Here is an 18,908-nt window from a genome sequence, read left to right as displayed (position 1 = left end):
TTTAAGGTTCTCACTAGAGGAGTGACGTCAACTTTACGGAAGGTCACTCTGGCCTTTGGAAAATGGGTGGTGACGGGTACGAGTGGAGACAGGAATGCAGCTGCTCAGCTACTGCAACAACAAAGGCTGGCAATGTGAGCTTACACTAAGTCAGAGGGTTTTGGATTCTCTTTAAAGGGCCCAATAGTAAATATTTCGGACTTTGCAGGCCAGTCCTGTCTCATCTACTCAACTCAGCTGTGCCTTTGTAGCAGAAAAGCAGCCAGAGACCCCAGGAACATGAGGGTGTGACGGTGGCCAATACCACTACTTACAGATCAGCAAGGGCCAGATTTTGATTTCACATGGTAGTTTGCCTGCCCTGTGCTAAGCTGGTGGTTCTCAAAGCCTTTTGGTTCCAAAACCTCTTGGTTTTATACTCTTAATAATTTTTGAGGACCAGAGAGCTTTTTGTTCATGAGGGTTATGTCTATCAATATTTACTGTATTGGAAATTAGGACAACTGAAACTATTTATTATTTCACTTTAATAATAAATCTATTACATGTTATCATAACATTTTTAATGAAAAACAACTTTACCAAAACCAAAAAAGATTGAGTGCCATTGTTTTATACTTTGCAAGTGTTTTAAGTGTAGGGCTTAATAGGAGACAGGTGGATTCCCAGATCTGCTTCCACATTCAATCTGTTACAATTGTTTTATTGAAATATATGAAGAAAATTTGGCCTTATACTTACATGTAGTTAGAACAGGGAGGGGTGATTTAATAGCCTTTTCATGTAATTATAGGTATTCCACTTTAATACTACAACAGAACTGCACACGTGGTGGTTTCTTCTAGTTACACTTTGGAACCTGAGACCATATCAATGAATTGTTTACCCCCTGTTAACATTAAAGTCCATAGTTCTATCTTGTGCTTTGACTGTATCCCTTGCTCATGTGGGTAATTTGGTAGCATCACACCTTGGTCATTTAGAAATACATATTGGTACACTGAGTTGTTCAGATCTTCTAAATGTTGATACATTTCATTGTACAAGATCAAGAAAATCACCACTGATCTCATTAGAAGAGTCTTAAAGTGGGAAGCTGTCAAATTAATAGTAGAAACAAGTTTTCCAAAATTCTGATTTCTCTTGAAAGCTTGGATTTTATCATTGGCAGCAAATACCATCAGTTGTTTTCTGTGTAGTGAGTGGCTCACTTTGTTTATTTTTAAGAAAATTTCTGCCAGATGTCAAAACCTAAACAACCATAGTTGGTCAGTTGTTCTTTCAGATAAAAGTGGCATTCCATGAAAATGGCTGGTTCAACCTGCAGCACTGACAACCGTGCACATGCTTTTCCTTGAGACAGTCACTGCACTCGGGGGTACAGCAAACCTGCTGTGTGCCTAGCGCCCACCTTACCACAAAGCATATTGAAAAGACTCATCCTGGGGGCTTCCCTGGTGGCGCAGTGGTTAAGAATCCGCCTGCCAGTGCAGGGGACACGGGTTCGAGCCCTGGTCTGGGAAGATCCCACATGCCGTGGAGCAGTTAAGCCAGTGCGCCATAGCTACTGAGCCTGCGCTCTAGAGCCCACAAGCCACAACTACTAAAGCCTGCGTGCCTAGAGCCCATGCTCTGCAACAAGAGAAGCCACCGCAGTGAGAAGCCCACACACCGCAAAGAAGACCCAACGCAGCCAAAAATAAATAAACTTAAAAAAAGAGAAAAGACTCATACTAATGGGTTGGTATTGAGTAAAATTAATTCGTTTGATGGTTCATCAAGGATATTCCTCAGTAAAACTGGCTTTTTTCCTTTCTTTTCTTCCTGCCCTTGCGTGGTGTGAACAGCAGGACTGCTGGTGCGGTTCCATGCTGCTGAGTGATGTGTGCTGGACACCAGCAGTTTCAGCTGCATTGCTTTTGCTCTTTCATGCAGATGACAACACGGTGAAAATGGCAACGCGTATTATTGTGAAAATAGTTTTGACCTTGTGGTCCTTGAAGAGGTTCTTGGGTACCTGCAGGGGTCCACAGACCACACTTTGAGAACTAGTGCTTTAAAGCTAGCTACTAGCAATAGGAATAACAGAGCAGGGCAGATTTTAAGATCAACTGTCCCCTCTCATCTTTACTGGATTTTGCCATTTTTGTCTCAGAATGCAAAAGCAGAGCATCCATTATTTAAAGCAACTCAAGCGATGCAGATGTAAGAAGAGCAAAAGCAAACGTTCTTCTTCATTCCTCCCGAGGTAATGACCCTTAACAATGTGCGTATGTCTTATAGACCATTTCCTATTCATCTATCTATGTACTTTTGTTTTAAAACTTAGTTTGCGTGTAAGCAGCACTTTTTAAATCCCTTACAAAGTGTGAATCCTATTATAAATGTTGTTTGCTTGCTTGTTTGCATCAGCAGTGTGTAATTTGAGATCGTACAGTGACCCGGGCTTTCTGCTGAGCTGTGCACACACTTGAGCCTGTTTGACCCTGAACATAGCCTCTGGAGATGTCAGTGCTACTGTTGCTTGTGTTTACAAATGAGCACATTGACTCTCAGAAGATGTAGTCACTTGCCCAAGGACACAGAGCTAGTGGGTGCTGAGGTCAGGATTTCAGCCCAGGTGTTCTGGATCCAGAGCCCATACGTCGGTATTTTTAACGATGCTGCCTTCTTGCATAGCTCGATTTGATCCTTTTTGATGGCTACAGAGTATATAGTTGTACAGACTACTCATTTATTTAACAAGTCCTCTGTTGGTGGGTTCCAAGTTTTGCTATTACTAAAGATGCTGCAGTAAAGAGACTTGTCCATCCATCTGTCTGGGGCAGGCGTTGCTGTGGCTAGAGTCCTAGAAACAGACACACTCAAAGGCCTCCAACATTTACCTTTTTTGGCTGCCAAATTGTCCTCCAAAAGACGGTGCTGACTTACACCTTCCCCAAACTTTTCCTTCTCCACTCATGCTGGGAATATCAAACTTTTTAATTTTAGCTAGTTTATTGTCAATTTTAATGTTGTAGTTTGCATTTTCTTACAGTTAGGCAATTGAGATTTTTTTTGTCAACTATTTCTATTTCTTCCGTGAATTGTCAGATTGTATCTCTTGTCCATTTTTCTACTGAGGCTTTTAGAAATGAATTTTAAAAGCTTTTTAATACATTATAAGTACTAATCTCTGAATATTTTTTATTAACCTTGAGTTTTAATTTTTCAGTTATGTCCCCTGTATGTGTGTCTTCTGTAGGCAGGTTTTTTTGTTGCTGTTGCCGCTGTCGGGAACTAAGAAAAGGCTGAGATCTTTGTTGGGTCAGTAGTGGTGTGGAAGAGGAGCGGTGCGGGACAACAGGAGTGATTCATAGGCTGGACTAAATATTGAGAGCCGGAGCTCAGAGAGTGACCGTGAACACAGAAGAGCTTGGAAAGTTCACAGAGAGCTTGGTAAGGCTGTTAGACTTACACAGACTGGGGAGCAGACTTCAGCCCGTTTTATCTAGATCTCCAGAGATAAGAAAGTAGCAACTAAAACGCGGTGTATGAATTCTGTATCTTGTGCTAGACGTAGCACAGTGCTGGCACATAGGAAGTATTTTAATAAATTGTGAATTCTTAGTGAGTCAGGATACCTGCCCCAAAGGTACTAAGTTCCCTGTTAATGATGTGGAAAATTTGGGTGTAAAAAAGGAACAAACGATGAGTCCTCATTTTTAACCATATCTGTAAACGTGTCATTCATTTTTAAAAAGGGGCAAGAGAGTTCATATAAATCATCAAAGGGCATTAATGGGCAAAGACTTCTTTTTTAATTTATTTTATTTATTTTTGGCTGCGTTGGGTCTTTGTTGCTGCACGGGGGCTGCTCTTCATTGCGGTGCGTGGGCTTCTCATTGCGGTGGCTTCTCCTGTTGCGGAGCATGAGCTCCAGGCACGTGGGCTTCAGTAGTTGTGGCTCGTGGGCTCAGTAGTTGTGGCGCACACTTAGTTGCTCGCGGCATGTGGGATCTTCCCACTGCGCCACCAGGGAAGCCCACAAAGATGTTTTAATTAAAGCAGTGGTGAGGTTTTATTTTTGCTTTACATTTCTGGAAGAAGTATCTCTACACTCATTTTTCTGGAGGGCAATTTCACATGTATCCATAAAACCTTAAGCAAGGGTTGGGAGCCTATGATTCATTCCACTTACAGGAATATGCCAGCTTTTTTTTTTTTTTAATTTATTTTTTTGGCTGCATTGGGTCTTTGTTGCTGCGCACAGGCTTTCTCTAGTTGTGGCAAGCAGGGGCTGCTCTTCGTTGCGGAGCACAGACTGTAGGCGCGCCAGCTGCAGTAGTTGTGGCACGCAGGCTCGGTAGTTGTGGCTCGTGGGCTCTAGAGCGCAGGCTCAGTAGTCATGGCACACGGGCTTAGTTGCTCGGTGGCGTGTGGGATCTTCCCGGGCCAGGGCTTGAACCCATGTCCCCTGCATTGGCAGGCGGATTCTTAACCACTGCGCCACTAGGGAAGTCCTGTGCCAGCATTTCATGAAGGTGTATTTACAGAGTTGTGCATTGCAGCAATAAAATATCAGGGAAAAAAATGCCCAGAAGTAGTGAAGTGGTTAAATGCATTGTGGTGCACCCATATTGTGGTTTAAAGGGGTCTGTGCCTGCCAGAGAGAAGTTTGTGACGTATTAGGTGAAAAAAAGCAATTCACAGAACAGTGATCACGTGTAAATCTGAGTGGGGTTGTAAATGTCTGGAAGATGCAGGATGGCTAACATCAGTGGGGACCCAGGGGTAGTGAGGGGTCAGATTTGCATCAGAGGGACTTTGGCTTTTATTCTACATGCTTCTGTATTATTTAATGTTCCACACCAACGCAGCATTGTTTTTGTGATGATAAAAAGAAAAAGACCAGTTAAGAAAAGGGAAAGACTAGCTTTATAACAGTGGAGGAAGGGTTCCCTTCCTGCTACTTATGAACACCTGCTGTTTAGGCTGCCACTTGAAAACACCCTAAACATTTTTTGTAAGGTTTTTTGTTTCTTAGGGGTTTTTTGGAGTATAGTTGATTTACAATATTGTGTTACTTTCAGGTGTACAGCGAAGTGAGTCAGTTATATGTATATTTTTTCCAGATTATTTTCTATTATAGATTATTACTATACTATAAGATACAAGACACTGACTACAGTTCCCTGTACTGTACAGTAAATCCTTTTGCTTATCTGTTTTATGTAGTTTGTATCAACCCCATTTTTCTGAGTTTTAATTGTTCTGCTCCAGGTATCTGTGATGACAAAATAGATATCCATAAGAATATATATTACTGAAGCTCTAGTATTTGTAACTAGATGTAAAGCAAAGCAAAATGACAGCCCAGCTGATGATGATTGTTGAAAGGGGGGCCTTCAGTGCCTGGTACATCAGTGCATTTGCAAATGGACCTAACTATCCATCCCATGGGGGCTGCTTGTGGCTTGGTTTCGGCCATTTGCAGTGTCCTGTGTATATACATGTTTTAAAGAAATGTCATAATTTCTTTTTTTTTGGATATACCTTACATATAGGAGAAATTTTTTTTTATTTTATTATTTACGTTTTGGCCGCGCTGTGCAGCATGTGGGATCTTAGTTCCCCTACTGGGGATAGAACCCATGCCCCCTGTGGTGGAAGCGCAGAGTCTTAACCACTGGACTGCTAGGGAAGTCCCTAGGAGAAATATTTTAAATCTTGAGACAACCATTTGCCACCTCACTTTTTGTTTTTTTCTTAACAATATCTGTTGTCTTCTCTGTAGCTTTTTTTTTTCTTTTTTCTTTTTTTGGTCCTCTGGGTCTTAGTTGCGGCTCATGGGCTCCTTAGTTGCAGCTTGCCAGCTCCTTAGTTGCGGCAGGCAGGCTCCTTAGTTGTGGCATGTGAACTTTTAGTTGCAGCATGCATGTGGGATATAGTTCCCTGACCAGGGATCGAACCCTGGCCCCCTGCATTGGGAGCGCAGAGTCTTAACCACTGTGCCACCAGGGAAGTCCCTGCCACCTCACATTTTGATAAACTTTGTAGTTTTCCTTTAAAATAAGTAGTAATATACATATTATTAACATAATATCAATAATTATTATATAATTATTATACAGTTACATATAAATGTAAGGTATATTTATTTATTAAAATATATATAATATTATATGCTAATTGTAAACACCCATGTTCTCAACATTTGGTCATATTTGTTTCAGATTTAAGATGTAAAAGTTACAGTTGAAGTTCTCTCTCTCTTTTTTTAACTCCCCAGTTCCATTTCCTGTACTTTTCTCTCCTTCCTTCACCAGTGGCAACTTCTACCATAAAGTTGGCCTATAAATTCCCTGCTTCTGAATTTTTATCGAAATAGATGTACTGCTGCTGCTTTTTCTCCAGTTGTCTTGCTTTTGTTAGACCTTAAGGATCTAATTGAATGTTAGAGGTCAACATTTCTTAGATTTTGACTTTGGTTATGATAACAAAAAGCATGTATCTGTCAGTTGTTGAAGTCATCTGAAATATCAGAGGTAGTTCTTGAAGTAGTATTAGCCACAGTGATCATTAATTTTTTTCTGCCATTAAGCCCTGGTTATGTTCAGGTATGTAGTAGTGATATCAATCTGAAAATGAGAGAATGCAAAAAGTCTTTATTTTAACCATTCTCAGTTTACTTAACGTCCATTAAAGCACAGTAGAATTCAGCAGGAAAAGGAGAAATTGATTGGAATTATCCACTTAGGACTTTCTGTGTGCCTTTTAAAGTACTGTTCAGGGTAAAATGTATTCCTAAGTAAAATAATATAATTGTATGAATTGTTGCTTTAGAAATCCATTGGAAGTTTACCTTTGGGGAAATTCCCTAGTGGTCTAGTGGTTAGGACTCTGCACTCTCACTGCTGAGGGCCCAGGGAAGGGCCCAGGTTCAATCCCTGGTTGGGAAACTAAAATCCCACAAGCTGTGTGTGGCACGGCCAAAAAAAAAAATTTACGTTTGGGGTTGCTGGCTGTGCAGGCCTGGTGGTGGCCGGCAGAGGGCAGGCTGGGTTTAGGGAGAACAGGTACCCTCACCTTTCAGACTTGGCTCCTGAGGTTGCATCTCCTTGTTTCATTTGACCTACAGAGAAAAAAATAACACTCAGGGTAACGTGGATTTGGCTTTTTTTTTTTAAGGTTTGTGAATTTTTTTTAATTGCGATAAACTATACGTAGCTTAATATTGATCATTTTAATTATTCCCATGTGTACAACTCAGTGGCATTAATTACATTCACAATATTGTGTGACCACCACTACCTCTACCCAAAACTTCTTCATCATCTCCAACGAAAACGCCATACCTGGTTACATAACAACTCCCTCTTCTCTCCTCCCTGCAGCCCCTGGTAATCTCTATTCTGGTTTCTGTCTCTGTGTATTTTCCTGTTCCAGGAACTGCATATAAAACTGGAATTATACAATATTTGTCCATCTGTATCTGGTTTATTTCACTACAAATAATGTTTTGAAGATCTACCCAAGTTGTAGCGTGTATCAGAATTTTTTAAAGATTTTATTGTTCTGGAGCTATTTTAGGTTCACAGCGAAATTAAGAGGAAGGTACAACAATTGCCCATATACCACCCTCCCCCTTCAACCTCCCCCACGATCAGCACCCCCTGCCGTAACAGCATGTTACACGTGTTGCAGTCAAAGAGCCAAGATTGGCACATCATCATCACCCATAGTCCGTAGTTGACCTCAGGGTTCACTCTTGACGTTGTGCATTCTGTGGGTTTGCACAAATGTGTGGTGACACGTCTCCATCAGTATAGTCTCATAGAGTCGCTTCCCTGCCCTCAAACTCCTCTTTGCTCAGCCTGTTCACCCCTCCCTTCCTCCGCCGGCCCCCCACCCCACGCCAGCAACCACTGATCGTTTTTTTTACTGTCTCCATAGTTCTGCCTTTCCCAGAATGTCGTAGAGTTTGAATCATACCGTAGGCAGCCTTTTCAGATTGGCTTCTTTCACTTTGTAATAAGCATTTAAAGTTCTTCCCTGTCTTTCATGGCTTGGTGGCTCGTTTCTTTGTACGCTGAATAATATTCAATTGTCTGGATGAACCACAGTTTATTAACCTGTTCACCTACGGAAGGACATCTTGGTTGTTCAGGTTTTGGCAGTTACGAATAAAGCTGCTACAAACATTTGTGTGCAGGTTTCTGTGTGGATGTACGTTTTCCACTCCTTTGGGTAAATACCAAGGAACAAAGTTGCTGGGTGGACCATATGGTAAGAGGACGTTTATTTTTGTTAGACAGCCGTCAAGCTGTCTCCTGAAGTGGCTGCACTGCTCTGCTCTGCGTTCCCACCAGCAATGTAAGGGAGTTCCTGCCGCTCCGCACCCTCTCTAGCGCTTGGTGTTGTCAGTGGTTTTGGATTCTGACCATTCTAATAGGTGTGTAGCGGTATTGTGTGTTGCTTTACATTTTCCTGATGACATATGCTGTGGAGCATCTTTTCATATGCTTGTTTGCCACGTGTATAGCTTATTTGGTGAGGTGTCTGTTAAGGTCTTTTGCCCATTTTGTAATTGGGTTGTTTTCTTATTGTTGAGTTTTAAGAGTTCTTTTGTGTATTTGGACACCAGTTCTTATCAGATGTGTCTTTTGCAAATGTTTTCTCCCAGTCTGTAGCTTGTCTTCTCATTCTCTTGAATGTATCAGAATTTCATTCCATTTTATGGCAGAATTAGATATGGATTTTTTGGAATAGAAATAATACGTTTCTAACCTCATTTTTTATTTTGTTTTTGGTCATTGAATATACTTTTAAAATTTTTACCCTTAAACAATAAATGTATTCCTGAAAAGGTATTTGGAAATTGGATTATTTATATTCATGGAGTGAAATTACTGGTCAAAAATAGCTTGTTATAAGTTTTTTCTATAGTAAAAAATCACAAAGTTGGGGTGGATAATTGCTTAAAGTTTGGTAAACTCTGACTTGTTTTATCATTCACCTGGTAAAGTTCTCACTTACTTGATAATCTTGCCTATTTTAGGGTTTCTCTAACTTAGATATCTGTGAGTTCTTTCATGTGTGTTTAAATATACTTAACTTTGAACTTAGTTATAAGGAAGAATCTCAAGGCTGTGTGTGTTACTAACAGATGCTAACAAAAGTTGGCATTTAAGGAGAAACATTAGCAGCCGTGTTTTTCTAATGTGATGGACTAGGTTCAAATTTAGACACAGGTTATTCTTCTTTTGGTACCAGTTCCTCAAGGTAATGACCTTTTTACTGTAGATGACAAAAATACTAGTCACTGTCTTCTTGCTAGTTTGACTGAGTCTGAAATCCAGTGAGGGGCTGTGTGTTGTTACATGTCTAGGTATGCAGCAGGGGAGAGGGGCTGAAAGAAGAAACTTTGCTGAGAATAGTTAGTGACCCGAGGCAATAAATGAACTTTGACCTCCTCATTCTTGCTTCTTGTGCATCCATCCATGGTGTGGAAGGTACCCTGAGCAAAGCACTGCTCTTCAACAGACACGGTCCTAGGATGGAAGCAGTTAACTAGTTAATTGCCATTGTGATGAGGGCTCCAGAAGGAGTCAAAGGGGTTCCCTGGGCAGTGGCCCTTTGAGCTCTAAAGTGAAGGATGGATGGGCATGGACTGGGTTGAGGGATGGGAGGCGTGGTCCAGGCAAAGTAGAACGTGGAAGAGGGCTTGAAACAGGAAGAATTATGATCAGTTCAGGAAACTGGAAGAGACCTGGGTGATCAGACCATAGAAAGGAAAGGGGAGAAGAGAATGAGGATTCTGATCTTTCTCCTAAGGGCAGTGGGGATTCACGTGATGTGTCTTAGTGGGAACATGGCGATCGCATTTGTGTTTAAAAATAAAAATTGCTCCAGATGCAGTGTGCAGAGGTGGGCTGGAATCATTTTAGGGCAAGATGCTGCTTTTTAATTTTCAGAAGAGCCTAGCAAGTACGTTGATGATTGTGTTACAGAGACAGTGCCCTGTCCTTCATAGTGAGAGAGGGCTTTGGCGTGCTTTGGGTCAGGCTTCTGCCGTGGACCACACAGTTCTAATTCACCGAAAGAAATACTAGTATGAAATTAAGCATAAAATCTCCTGGCTGTAATTCAAGTGTGGGAGAAAGGTTAAAATGGACAGTCAGATAGCCTTTTGGGTTAAAACTTTCTAATTTTTAACATGTGGTGGGGGGAATAGAATGGAATATTCTGTATGAATTGGATTTTCCTTGAAAAGAGTGATTAGTTTTCCAGTGGACTTTAATTTTAATAACAGGTTAAATGTGGTTTCCTAAGTTTTGAAGTCTGCTGAACTTCATTAGGTAAGACATCTAGTTAGGGAATGATGTAAACACGAATTTTCCTGATAAACAACAATAAAAGATTCACCATATCCTTCTGCTGCCTTTGTCTCCTTATGCACATGCTTTGCAAGAAGTAACCAAAAAAAAAGAAAAAACCAAAAGCAAGGGATCTTTAGGTTTAAATGGAAGGGGGATTAAAAATAGTGTTTTGTTGAAAAATTCATAGCAGGGTTTTGTTTAGAAAACCTTGAAATAATGTAGTCTACTTTTAGAATATAACCGAGAAAGGTTACAAGTCGTGAAGACCCTTTTAATGACTCGATCCAATCATTTTATGGTGTACTTTCAAAAAACAGCTTTATTGAGATATAATTCACATAGCATGAAACTCATCCTTTTAAAGTGTACAGTTCAGTGTTTTTAGTGTGTTCGCAGAGTTGTGCAGCCATCACCACTAGCTAATTTTAGAACATTCTCATCACTCCCAAAAGAAACTCACGAGCAGTCCCTTCTCAATCTTTCCTCCCCCACCTCCTGGCAACCACTAACCTACTTTCTGTTTCTATGGATTTGCCTGTGCTGCACATTTCATTTAAATGAAGTCATATAATAGGTGGCTGCATGCCACTCTGACAGGTGCAAGGGAGCATGAGATAAATGGCCACACCCTCAGTTCACGTCTTACACGTTCATGCACGGGGAAAGTTGACTGGTTTGGTGATGGTGGCAGAGGAGCTGGGTGGGTTGAAATAGGTGCACTTGCCAAGTGGTGGGAGCAGACAGTCCTTAGAGGGGGCTCAGGAGAGAGTGGAAGGCAGTGAGTGCAGTGAGCCAGCCGGCTCTGCTTTAGGAGGACCACGGTGCGGCAGAGGCCAGAAGAGGGTGGGGCCACTTTTTTCCTTAAGATGAGAGATTGCAGCGCCCCTGTTTGAAAATGGGAGCAGTCTATTAGAGGGGAGAAGAGGGATGATTGACAGAGGAGCATAGTCCTCGAGGAGGCCAAGTAGCATAGGGCCTCCTGCTTTGGTTGGTCCCAGCTAGAAGCAGCGGCTCCTTCCGCTGCCACAGGGAAGGGGGGGTCAGTCCCCGCAGGTGCTGTATTTGTTTGTGGGTGTGTGTGGACGATCTCTTCTGGGCATTTCTGTTTTTCAGAGAAATAACACAGAATTATTAACAGAAAGTGAGGTGTGGGTGGCTGAGGTGCTGGAAGTGTGAGAGGAAAAGGTGTGAAGGGGGTGTTGTGAAGTAGGAGGGCTCAGTGGTCTGGGAGCATCAGACGAAAATCTGTGAGCGGGCGTTGGGGAGCAAACAGCCGCCGCCGGAGAGGGCTTTGGGGGAGCTCAGGGATCGACATGTCTCAGAGCAAGAAGATGGAGGGAGCGTTCCAAGGAGAGGGTGAGGCTGTAGTCAGAGAGAGGCTTGGGGAGGTTGGACTCTCGAGGCAGGCTGGGGAAGCACAGGGCCAAATGTGGAGAAGATGGATAGAAGTAAACAGGACACAGGGGAGATGCCCAAGTGTGCAGCACGGCGGTGTTCACAAATGCAAACATCCTTGGAAGTGACCCAGATCAAGAAAGCACCTAACCCTTACCCACAGCCCTGTTCCACCCCAGCTGCTGACATTATGGATTCCATCCCCTGTTTCTGAACTTAATATAAATAGGATCGTGGTGTAAGTACTCCTTAGTATTTCTTCATGAAACTCATCCGTATTGTTGTGTGCAGCGGTTGTTTGTTCACTTCCACTGCTGTGTGGTACTCCACCATGTGAACATTCCACAATTTAGGCATCCTTTCTGCTGTTGATGGACATTTGAGTCGTCTCTCTTGCAAACATGCTACTGTGAACGTTCTTGTAAGTGCTTTAATGGTACACATATGTGTTTCTGGTGGCTGTGCATCTAGAGTGAGATTGTGGGGTCCTGGGATGTGTGGACGTTTAGCTTTTGTGGACATTGCCAGTTTTCACTCCCACAAGTGGGGTGTGAGAGTTCCTGTTGTTCCCTATCCTTGCAAACACTTGGAACAGTCTTTAATTTCAGCCATTTCCCTGGGCGTGTAGTGGTGTCTCAGTGTGGTTTTTACTTGCCTTCTTTCCCTGACGGCTGAAGAGGTTGAACGCCATTTCCTATTTTATTGGCCTAGGATTAGTTTTGATGATACCTTAGTGGGGAGTAGATGACTGATTTTAACAGTGACCACTTCCTGGGACTGATCCTAATGCAGTTCCTAGTGGTGAGGAAGGGGGTAGTGGTCTCATGAGGGACATGCAGACGTTAATCCTGCTGACGGCTGTGTAGGTCAGCAGAGCTGTGTTCCTTATCGGGAACACACTGTGATCGCAGGCTGGGAGGTGGTGTTTAAGTAGCCCTGCACATCTTGAACTAGAGGAGAAGGGGAGGGAGAAAATGAAACAAACTGCTGGAAACTGCATCTCCCGTCTGATTGTTGTTGTGGGTTCATTTTGATTGTGAAAGTTGAGTATTGATAGGGTTTTAAGCAGGGTGGTAATGTGACTTATTCCTTTAAACACATCCCTCCATCTGCCTTATGGAGATTGGACTCGAAGGGGCAAGGTGGGGGGTGGGGGGGGCGCTTAGGAGGCTGTCACAATAATTCAGCCAGAGATTATGGTCACTTTGGACATAAGACAGTGGCAGTGAGACTGATGAAAGTAGAGGAAATGAAATACATCTATATGTTTTTGTTTTGAAAAGCTTAAAAACTTGGAAAAGTACAAGAATAATATAACAAACACCTGTATACTCCCCCCCAGAATCTGCCACCACAGCTGCCTGTCTTCCTTCATTTCTGTGGCTTTGTATGTGTAAGTGATCTGTCTGTGGTTCTGCGCTCCGGGATCCAGTAGCATGGTTCTAGATCTCCTCGGTGCTGCCCCGTCTGAGCTAGTCCACAACCCTGTGCGTCCTGGTCGTCACCAGCTGTACCACCTCTGAAATCTTAGTTTAAGGTGCTTCTCCCTGGCGTTTCTGCCTCCCTCCCATGCTTCCAGCTCAGCTGGGCTCCTGCCCCCACTGCACCTTCCTCAGTACTGTCTGTCCCTGTCCCTCACCCTTCTCCCTGCTCTGCTCCCTCCCCTCAGCCGGGTTCCAGGGTCTAATGCTGTGTTACTTCTGGCTCGCTCTTAACCTTCTCGCCTCTCTCAGCCCCTGGGTTCATACTCCTGGCAAAACCCCAAACCCAGTTGAACCGAGCATCTGCTTACTCTCAGCCTACACCCGAGTCACCGGGCAGGGTGGAAACACGCGGCTGCGGGAGCTGTGCTGGTTATTATTCATTCACAGAAGTGTCCATCCCAGGAGGGCAGGGACTTGGCCTTGTTCGTTGTGTCCCCAGTGCCTGTGCAGCACCGGCTTGTAGTAGTCATTCAGGATGTGTGCTGGATTTAGAAGACTGCCCTCAAGTCTCACGTGGGCCTTGATGCTATGAGACAGGCCTGCGTTTCCCCAGTGCGGTCCCTCCTGACTTTCTGAGAAGACCTCCTTCATATGTTCTCCCAGATTGCCTGTACCTCTCCCTCTGACTCTTAGCAGGTGCATCTCCTCTCATACCTCACAGAAAAAAGAGATAGTCGGACACGCTCTCATTGTCCCAAGCTCAGGTTCACAGCCTGCCACATGTGTGCCGTGTGCACCGTGACCTCCTCCGCAGATGCAGGTGTCCCTGCTCCTTCCTTCTGGCAGCCCCACCCCCACCCCCCCACCCCGCTCGCGCTCTGCATCTCTGTCCCTGCCTGCTCGTCCTGTAACCCTGTTCTCGCTTCTGCCTCTGCTGCCACGTCATGCCCATGGCACACGGACACGACTTTATATCCTCTGTCCTTTAAAAACCCCAGTGAGCACATTTCCCCTTCGAGTCCGCCCCCTCCCCACTTCTTGTCCCTGCCTCCCTGTGTCGCAGTAAAAATGGTATCTGACATCCAGTGCCTCTTTCCTTACCAACTGCCCCCTGCCAGCATCCTTAGCAGCCTCTGCGAAATGTCAGACACTGCTAGCTTTTGATCTGTGAGTTTGAACGGTAAGTACTGACTTCCTGTTAATGGTAACTGATGATTTATTAGCTTTTTTGCTAACATCACCTTCCACCCACACATACTCCCCTCCTCCCCTAAAGAGAGGCTTTAAGAGAATTCTCTTGCGAGTCTTGGTTACATCAGTATTGTGCTGACTTTGTAAATATTGTTCATCACGGAACTAAAGTGTACATTTTCGTTTTCATACAACTTTTCATTTTGTCTAGAGCTAATGATTGCTTAATTTTTTCATATGCTTAGTTCTCTGTCTTTAGTGCTTTTTTAAAAAACAGTCGCTCAGCAAATCTGTCAGATACCTAGCAGTGACTTTACCCAAACCCAGCAGATAATCCCGAGCCCTTCTTTCCTTTCCCCAGATGACCTCTCCTGGCTGCAGTCTCCTCCAGGCCTGCTGGCCACGTGGCTCCAGTCTCGGGACCCTCTTCACCGTTGTTGAGATGTCCGATCCCCGTCTTCCTGCCTCTTGGTTTATTCTCTTTTTGCCACACTGCATCTTCCAGTGGTTTCCTGATAAAGGGATTTCGTTGTTTTTGCTCTTTGCATGTTTGAAAACACCTCTACTCCTCCCTCAAACTTGTTTGAAAATTTGGCTAGGTGTAGAATTGTAGGTTGAAAATTTTTTCTTCTCAGAATTTGAGGGTAGATGGTCTTCTATTCACCATTCTCCTGCCTCCTGTGGGATGCCATCTATGCCTCTTGTGTGTGACCTGTTTGTTTCCTCTGGAGAATTTTGGAATCTCCCTTTTGTCCTTGGTGTTTTATATTTCAGAGAGATGGGCCTTGGGCCAGTCTGTTCATTCATTGTGCTGGGGCCGCCTTGTGCCCTGTCAGCCTGGGAATGTACTTGCTGCTGTTTAAGGGAATGCTCGTCTTACTCCTTTGATGATTTTTCCCTTCCTTTTTTCTGTCATCTTTCTGGAACTTGGTAACTGGGTGATGGGCCACCTAAACCTATCCTCTCATTATCTTTTCTTTCCTGTTGCCCACTTCTTTGTCTTTTTGTTTTTCCCTTTGGAAGGGGTCTTGGGTTTTTACATTACTATTATTACCCCTTGCGTCTCCAGGAGCACTCCCTCGTTCTTCCTTTCTCGGGGCGCTGCTGTCTTCTAAGGGCCCCGCTGGATGTGCTGGCGCCCTGCACTGTGGGATGCAGATAACGTGCCCAGCGCCTGCCCTGCAGGCGGTGGTGAGGCTCCCTGGGTGAGTCCAGGCGAGTGCGTTCCTCGAGGAGCACCTGGCACCTCAGCAAGCGCTAGGCCCACATTCTGACGTCATCGCTCTCCTTAGGGGTTAGCTCCCTGCGGCGGTAGTTGTCGCTTCTCTGATCTTTTGTTGGTGCACCGTCCCTCTTCCCTCCGTGTGCCTTCTTTGTTGTGACGTTTTCTCTCACAGGTCTTTCGACCCTGAGCTCTTGGTTCTTGTTTAAGTGGAGCCACTGTGGAGCAGAGAGGCAGGTCTGTGAGCAGGTGGGCTTTTCAGCCGGAGGACTTTCCTGTGGTTGGTCATTTCTTTAAGGACCTCAGGTGATTGAATCTCGAGGCCTTTTCTCTCGGGCTTTGGTGTTTTGGAGAGGAACCCTTATGGAAACGATCCACTCCTGGCAGCCAGCGTTTGGGAAACCAGAAGTGGGAGTAGCTGTGTGCTCCTGCCTGACCGGACGGGGCCCGGCTTGGGGACCCAGCAGTTCAGCAGAGCAGATGGACTTCCTGCCATCTCGGTGCCCAGCATCTGGCAGGGAGCCTGCCCCAGGCCGTGGATGCACACGTAGACGCCCCCAGCATCGTCTACGGCGCTTAGGGAAGCCCGCTCACACTGGCGGCCTGGCAGAGGACACCTTTCCCGTCTCCTCCTGATGCCTTGGGGTGGGGGGCCCCTGTGCCCTGCCCCCACGCTTGACTGCAAGTCTCAGATGCTCCTCAGGGGCTGCTGGGCCTTCTCCATGGTTTTCGCATCCTCCAGGCAGCCACCCTGCAGCAAAGGGCGACATCACCGCTCTTTGTGCCATCGCGAAGGCACTGTACTCTTGCCACGCGAGGAGCCGCGGGGCACTGGGGCAGAACAAGTGGCAGAATTGAGTCACTGCACAGCCCGTGGTGCTTTTGAAATGCCCAACTGGGTGCCCTCAGTCAGGACCACATTTACTCTGTGGCATCAGTAATACCCATCAAATTCATGCTGGTGATTTAAATTTTATTGGTTGTGCAATTTTAGTATTTAGTTTGTCTGTTTATTTTGATTTTAGAGCTCTTCTAAATTCTGCAGAGGGTATTTCTAATTTTAGGTTCGTACTTATTTACGTAGCCTAATGAAAATAATTTCTCACCACTGGCAGTCATGCAGTTTTTCTTAAAAGATTCACTCCATTTTAATGAAGTTTGAAAATCACTGACAGGGACTTCCTGGGGACGCCGTAGTTAAGAATCCTCCTGCCAATGCAGGGGACATGGGTTTGAGCCCTGGTCCAGGAAGATCCCACATGCCGCGGAGCAGCTAAGCCCGTGCGCCACAACTACTGAGCCTGCGCTCTAGAGCCCACAGGCCACAACTACTGAAGCCTACGTGCCTGGAGCCCGTGCTCTGCAAGAAGAGAAACCACCGCAATGAGAAGCCCGCGCAACGGAGTAGCCCCTGCTCGCCACAGCTGGAGAAAGCCCGCGTGCAGCAACGAAGACCTAACGCAGCCATAAATGAATGAATGAATGAGTGAAAGAAAATCACTGACAGAGCTAGAATACCATTAATTATATTGTGCACCCCCTGGGTATAAATGACATAAATTTTTAGCTCCTTTTAGTCCAGTACAGAATATTTTAGTTTCATTTAAGCAAATTAGGTTATTTCAGGTAATTTAATTTAAAAAGTGACACTTCTAACAAGAAGCCTAATCCTTTCCCCAAGGCTTACTGAAGATTTAAGGGGAAAAAAAAAAAAAAAGAATCCCAGGCGGTAGAATTCGGTGTGCTCTTAAATGTCAATAAACCACACCAATGCAGTAAGAACTTATTTTGCAGGAAGGATATCGTATATTAACAAAAAAATGTATTGCAGACCTTTAAGAATTGCAGTATATTATGACCACTTTTCGGAAGCATTCTTCAAGTAGTTTCAACTTTGCGGTCCATTTCTCATTAGTATGTAGGTCGTTTATAACAGCTGTTTAGTGCTATTTATGTGTAAACACTAAACGACCTCTATGATGCTGGGGCCCTGGCACCCCAGAGAGGTCATTTTCAGTTGCTGGTAGGAAGGATATGCCCTTTGAGCTGGGGCCCCGGCAGCGGGGACGGGGCGGTAGTGGTCCATCCCTTCCTCGGAGCAGCCAGAGAGGAGATTTTCTGCGGCAGCTAGGGTGAAGCGTCCAGTTGTAGTCAGAAAACAAGCTCACAGCAGCCCCTTGGGAGACCAGGCCCGTACCTTTGTCTGATTCTTAGTGCTCAGCAAATCTGAACTACGGAGAAAGTGGTTTTCCCCTAAAGCCCAGCCTGGGATATTCTTTCTGATTCAGTAGTCTGTGTCATAAATCCAGATCCGTTTCCTCTACCTGAAGTATTAACCTTAGGACACCTGAGACTTTTCTAGGCTTGACTTCGTTTTTGTACCTTGTGGCCCTTACCCCTTGTGAGCTGGTGTCCAGATCTTGGTGTTGATGGTGTAGAAATCTCGGTGTCTGACCAGCAGTGTCTCACTAGGTAACGATGTCCTCGTTATCAATGGCAGTGACTTTACCCAGACAGTAAGCTAGGTACTGTCTGTAATGTTATTTTGTACAGAAGCCAACCAGTCACTGTGTTAATGTAATGTAAGAATCAGGTTAATTTTCAAGGTAATTCAGGCATGCATTATAAAGTTAGGCAGCAGTCTTCTAGAGCCAACTTTTATCTGTTTTTGTTTTTTCTCAAAATTAATTTCCTAAATTTCTACCCTATATCTTATATCAAGACAACCCAGTCTAGATAAATGCTGGTGTGCCAGGGACCAGGCATTGGATCAGTGACCCATAAATCCCCATGGGCTCTGGGCGCCAGAACCAAGAAGGGGCTGCTTGGTAATTACAAGTTTCCCACGAAAGTGTTGCTTTATCCTTGGAGGACATTTTATGTGTGTACCTTTCTTTTGATCCTTTTGATCGATGTTTTTAATATTTATTACAACCCCTTTCAGAATCATAAACTGGTAAATTGCTTCTGTTGTCTGACAGCTGATGTCATCTCAACCGTGGAGTTTAGTCACTCTGGAGACCTTCTTGCAACAGGAGACAAGGGCGGCAGAGTGGTTATTTTCCAGCGGGAACAAGAGGTCAGTAATGTACAATCCACGAACCAAGTGGGATCATCCAGCACTTCTCACATCACTTGTAAGGAAGGGAGCACAGTTATTTTCCCAGTGTCTAATTTCATTTGATTCCACTATATCACATTCACCATTTAGCATCTTCTTTCAGAAATTATCTCGGGGCGAACGAGAAGACCTGTGTTTCCACTCACGGACGTACAGCCCCCGCGTCCCAGTTCGGCCCCCAGTGCCCTCCGGAC

General features: G+C 44.5%; 1 protein-coding gene across 2 annotated transcripts in view; it reads left to right on the top strand.

The window, feature by feature from the left end:
* The window catches only part of PPP2R2D (protein phosphatase 2 regulatory subunit Bdelta), a 45,420-nt gene that overhangs the window by 7,600 nt on the left and 18,912 nt on the right, over window positions 1–18,908 (top strand). For both annotated transcript variants that reach the window (XR_014326721.1, XM_082853987.1), the window contains exon 3: window positions 18,575–18,672. Coding sequence is in view for 1 of the 2 variants with exons in the window: in XM_082853987.1 (XP_082710113.1) it covers window positions 18,575–18,672 (98 nt within the window). In the remaining variant the exon portion in view is untranslated. The remainder of the gene's footprint in view (window positions 1–18,574; window positions 18,673–18,908) is intronic.

The sequence above is a fragment of the Leucopleurus acutus genome (assembly GCF_964270905.1).
Source record: "Leucopleurus acutus genome assembly, chromosome: 14".
In the NCBI taxonomy this organism is placed as follows: Eukaryota; Metazoa; Chordata; class Mammalia; order Artiodactyla; family Delphinidae; genus Leucopleurus; species Leucopleurus acutus.
Note: the sequence above shows the minus strand (reverse complement) of the source record. Positions and strands in the feature narration are given on the sequence as shown.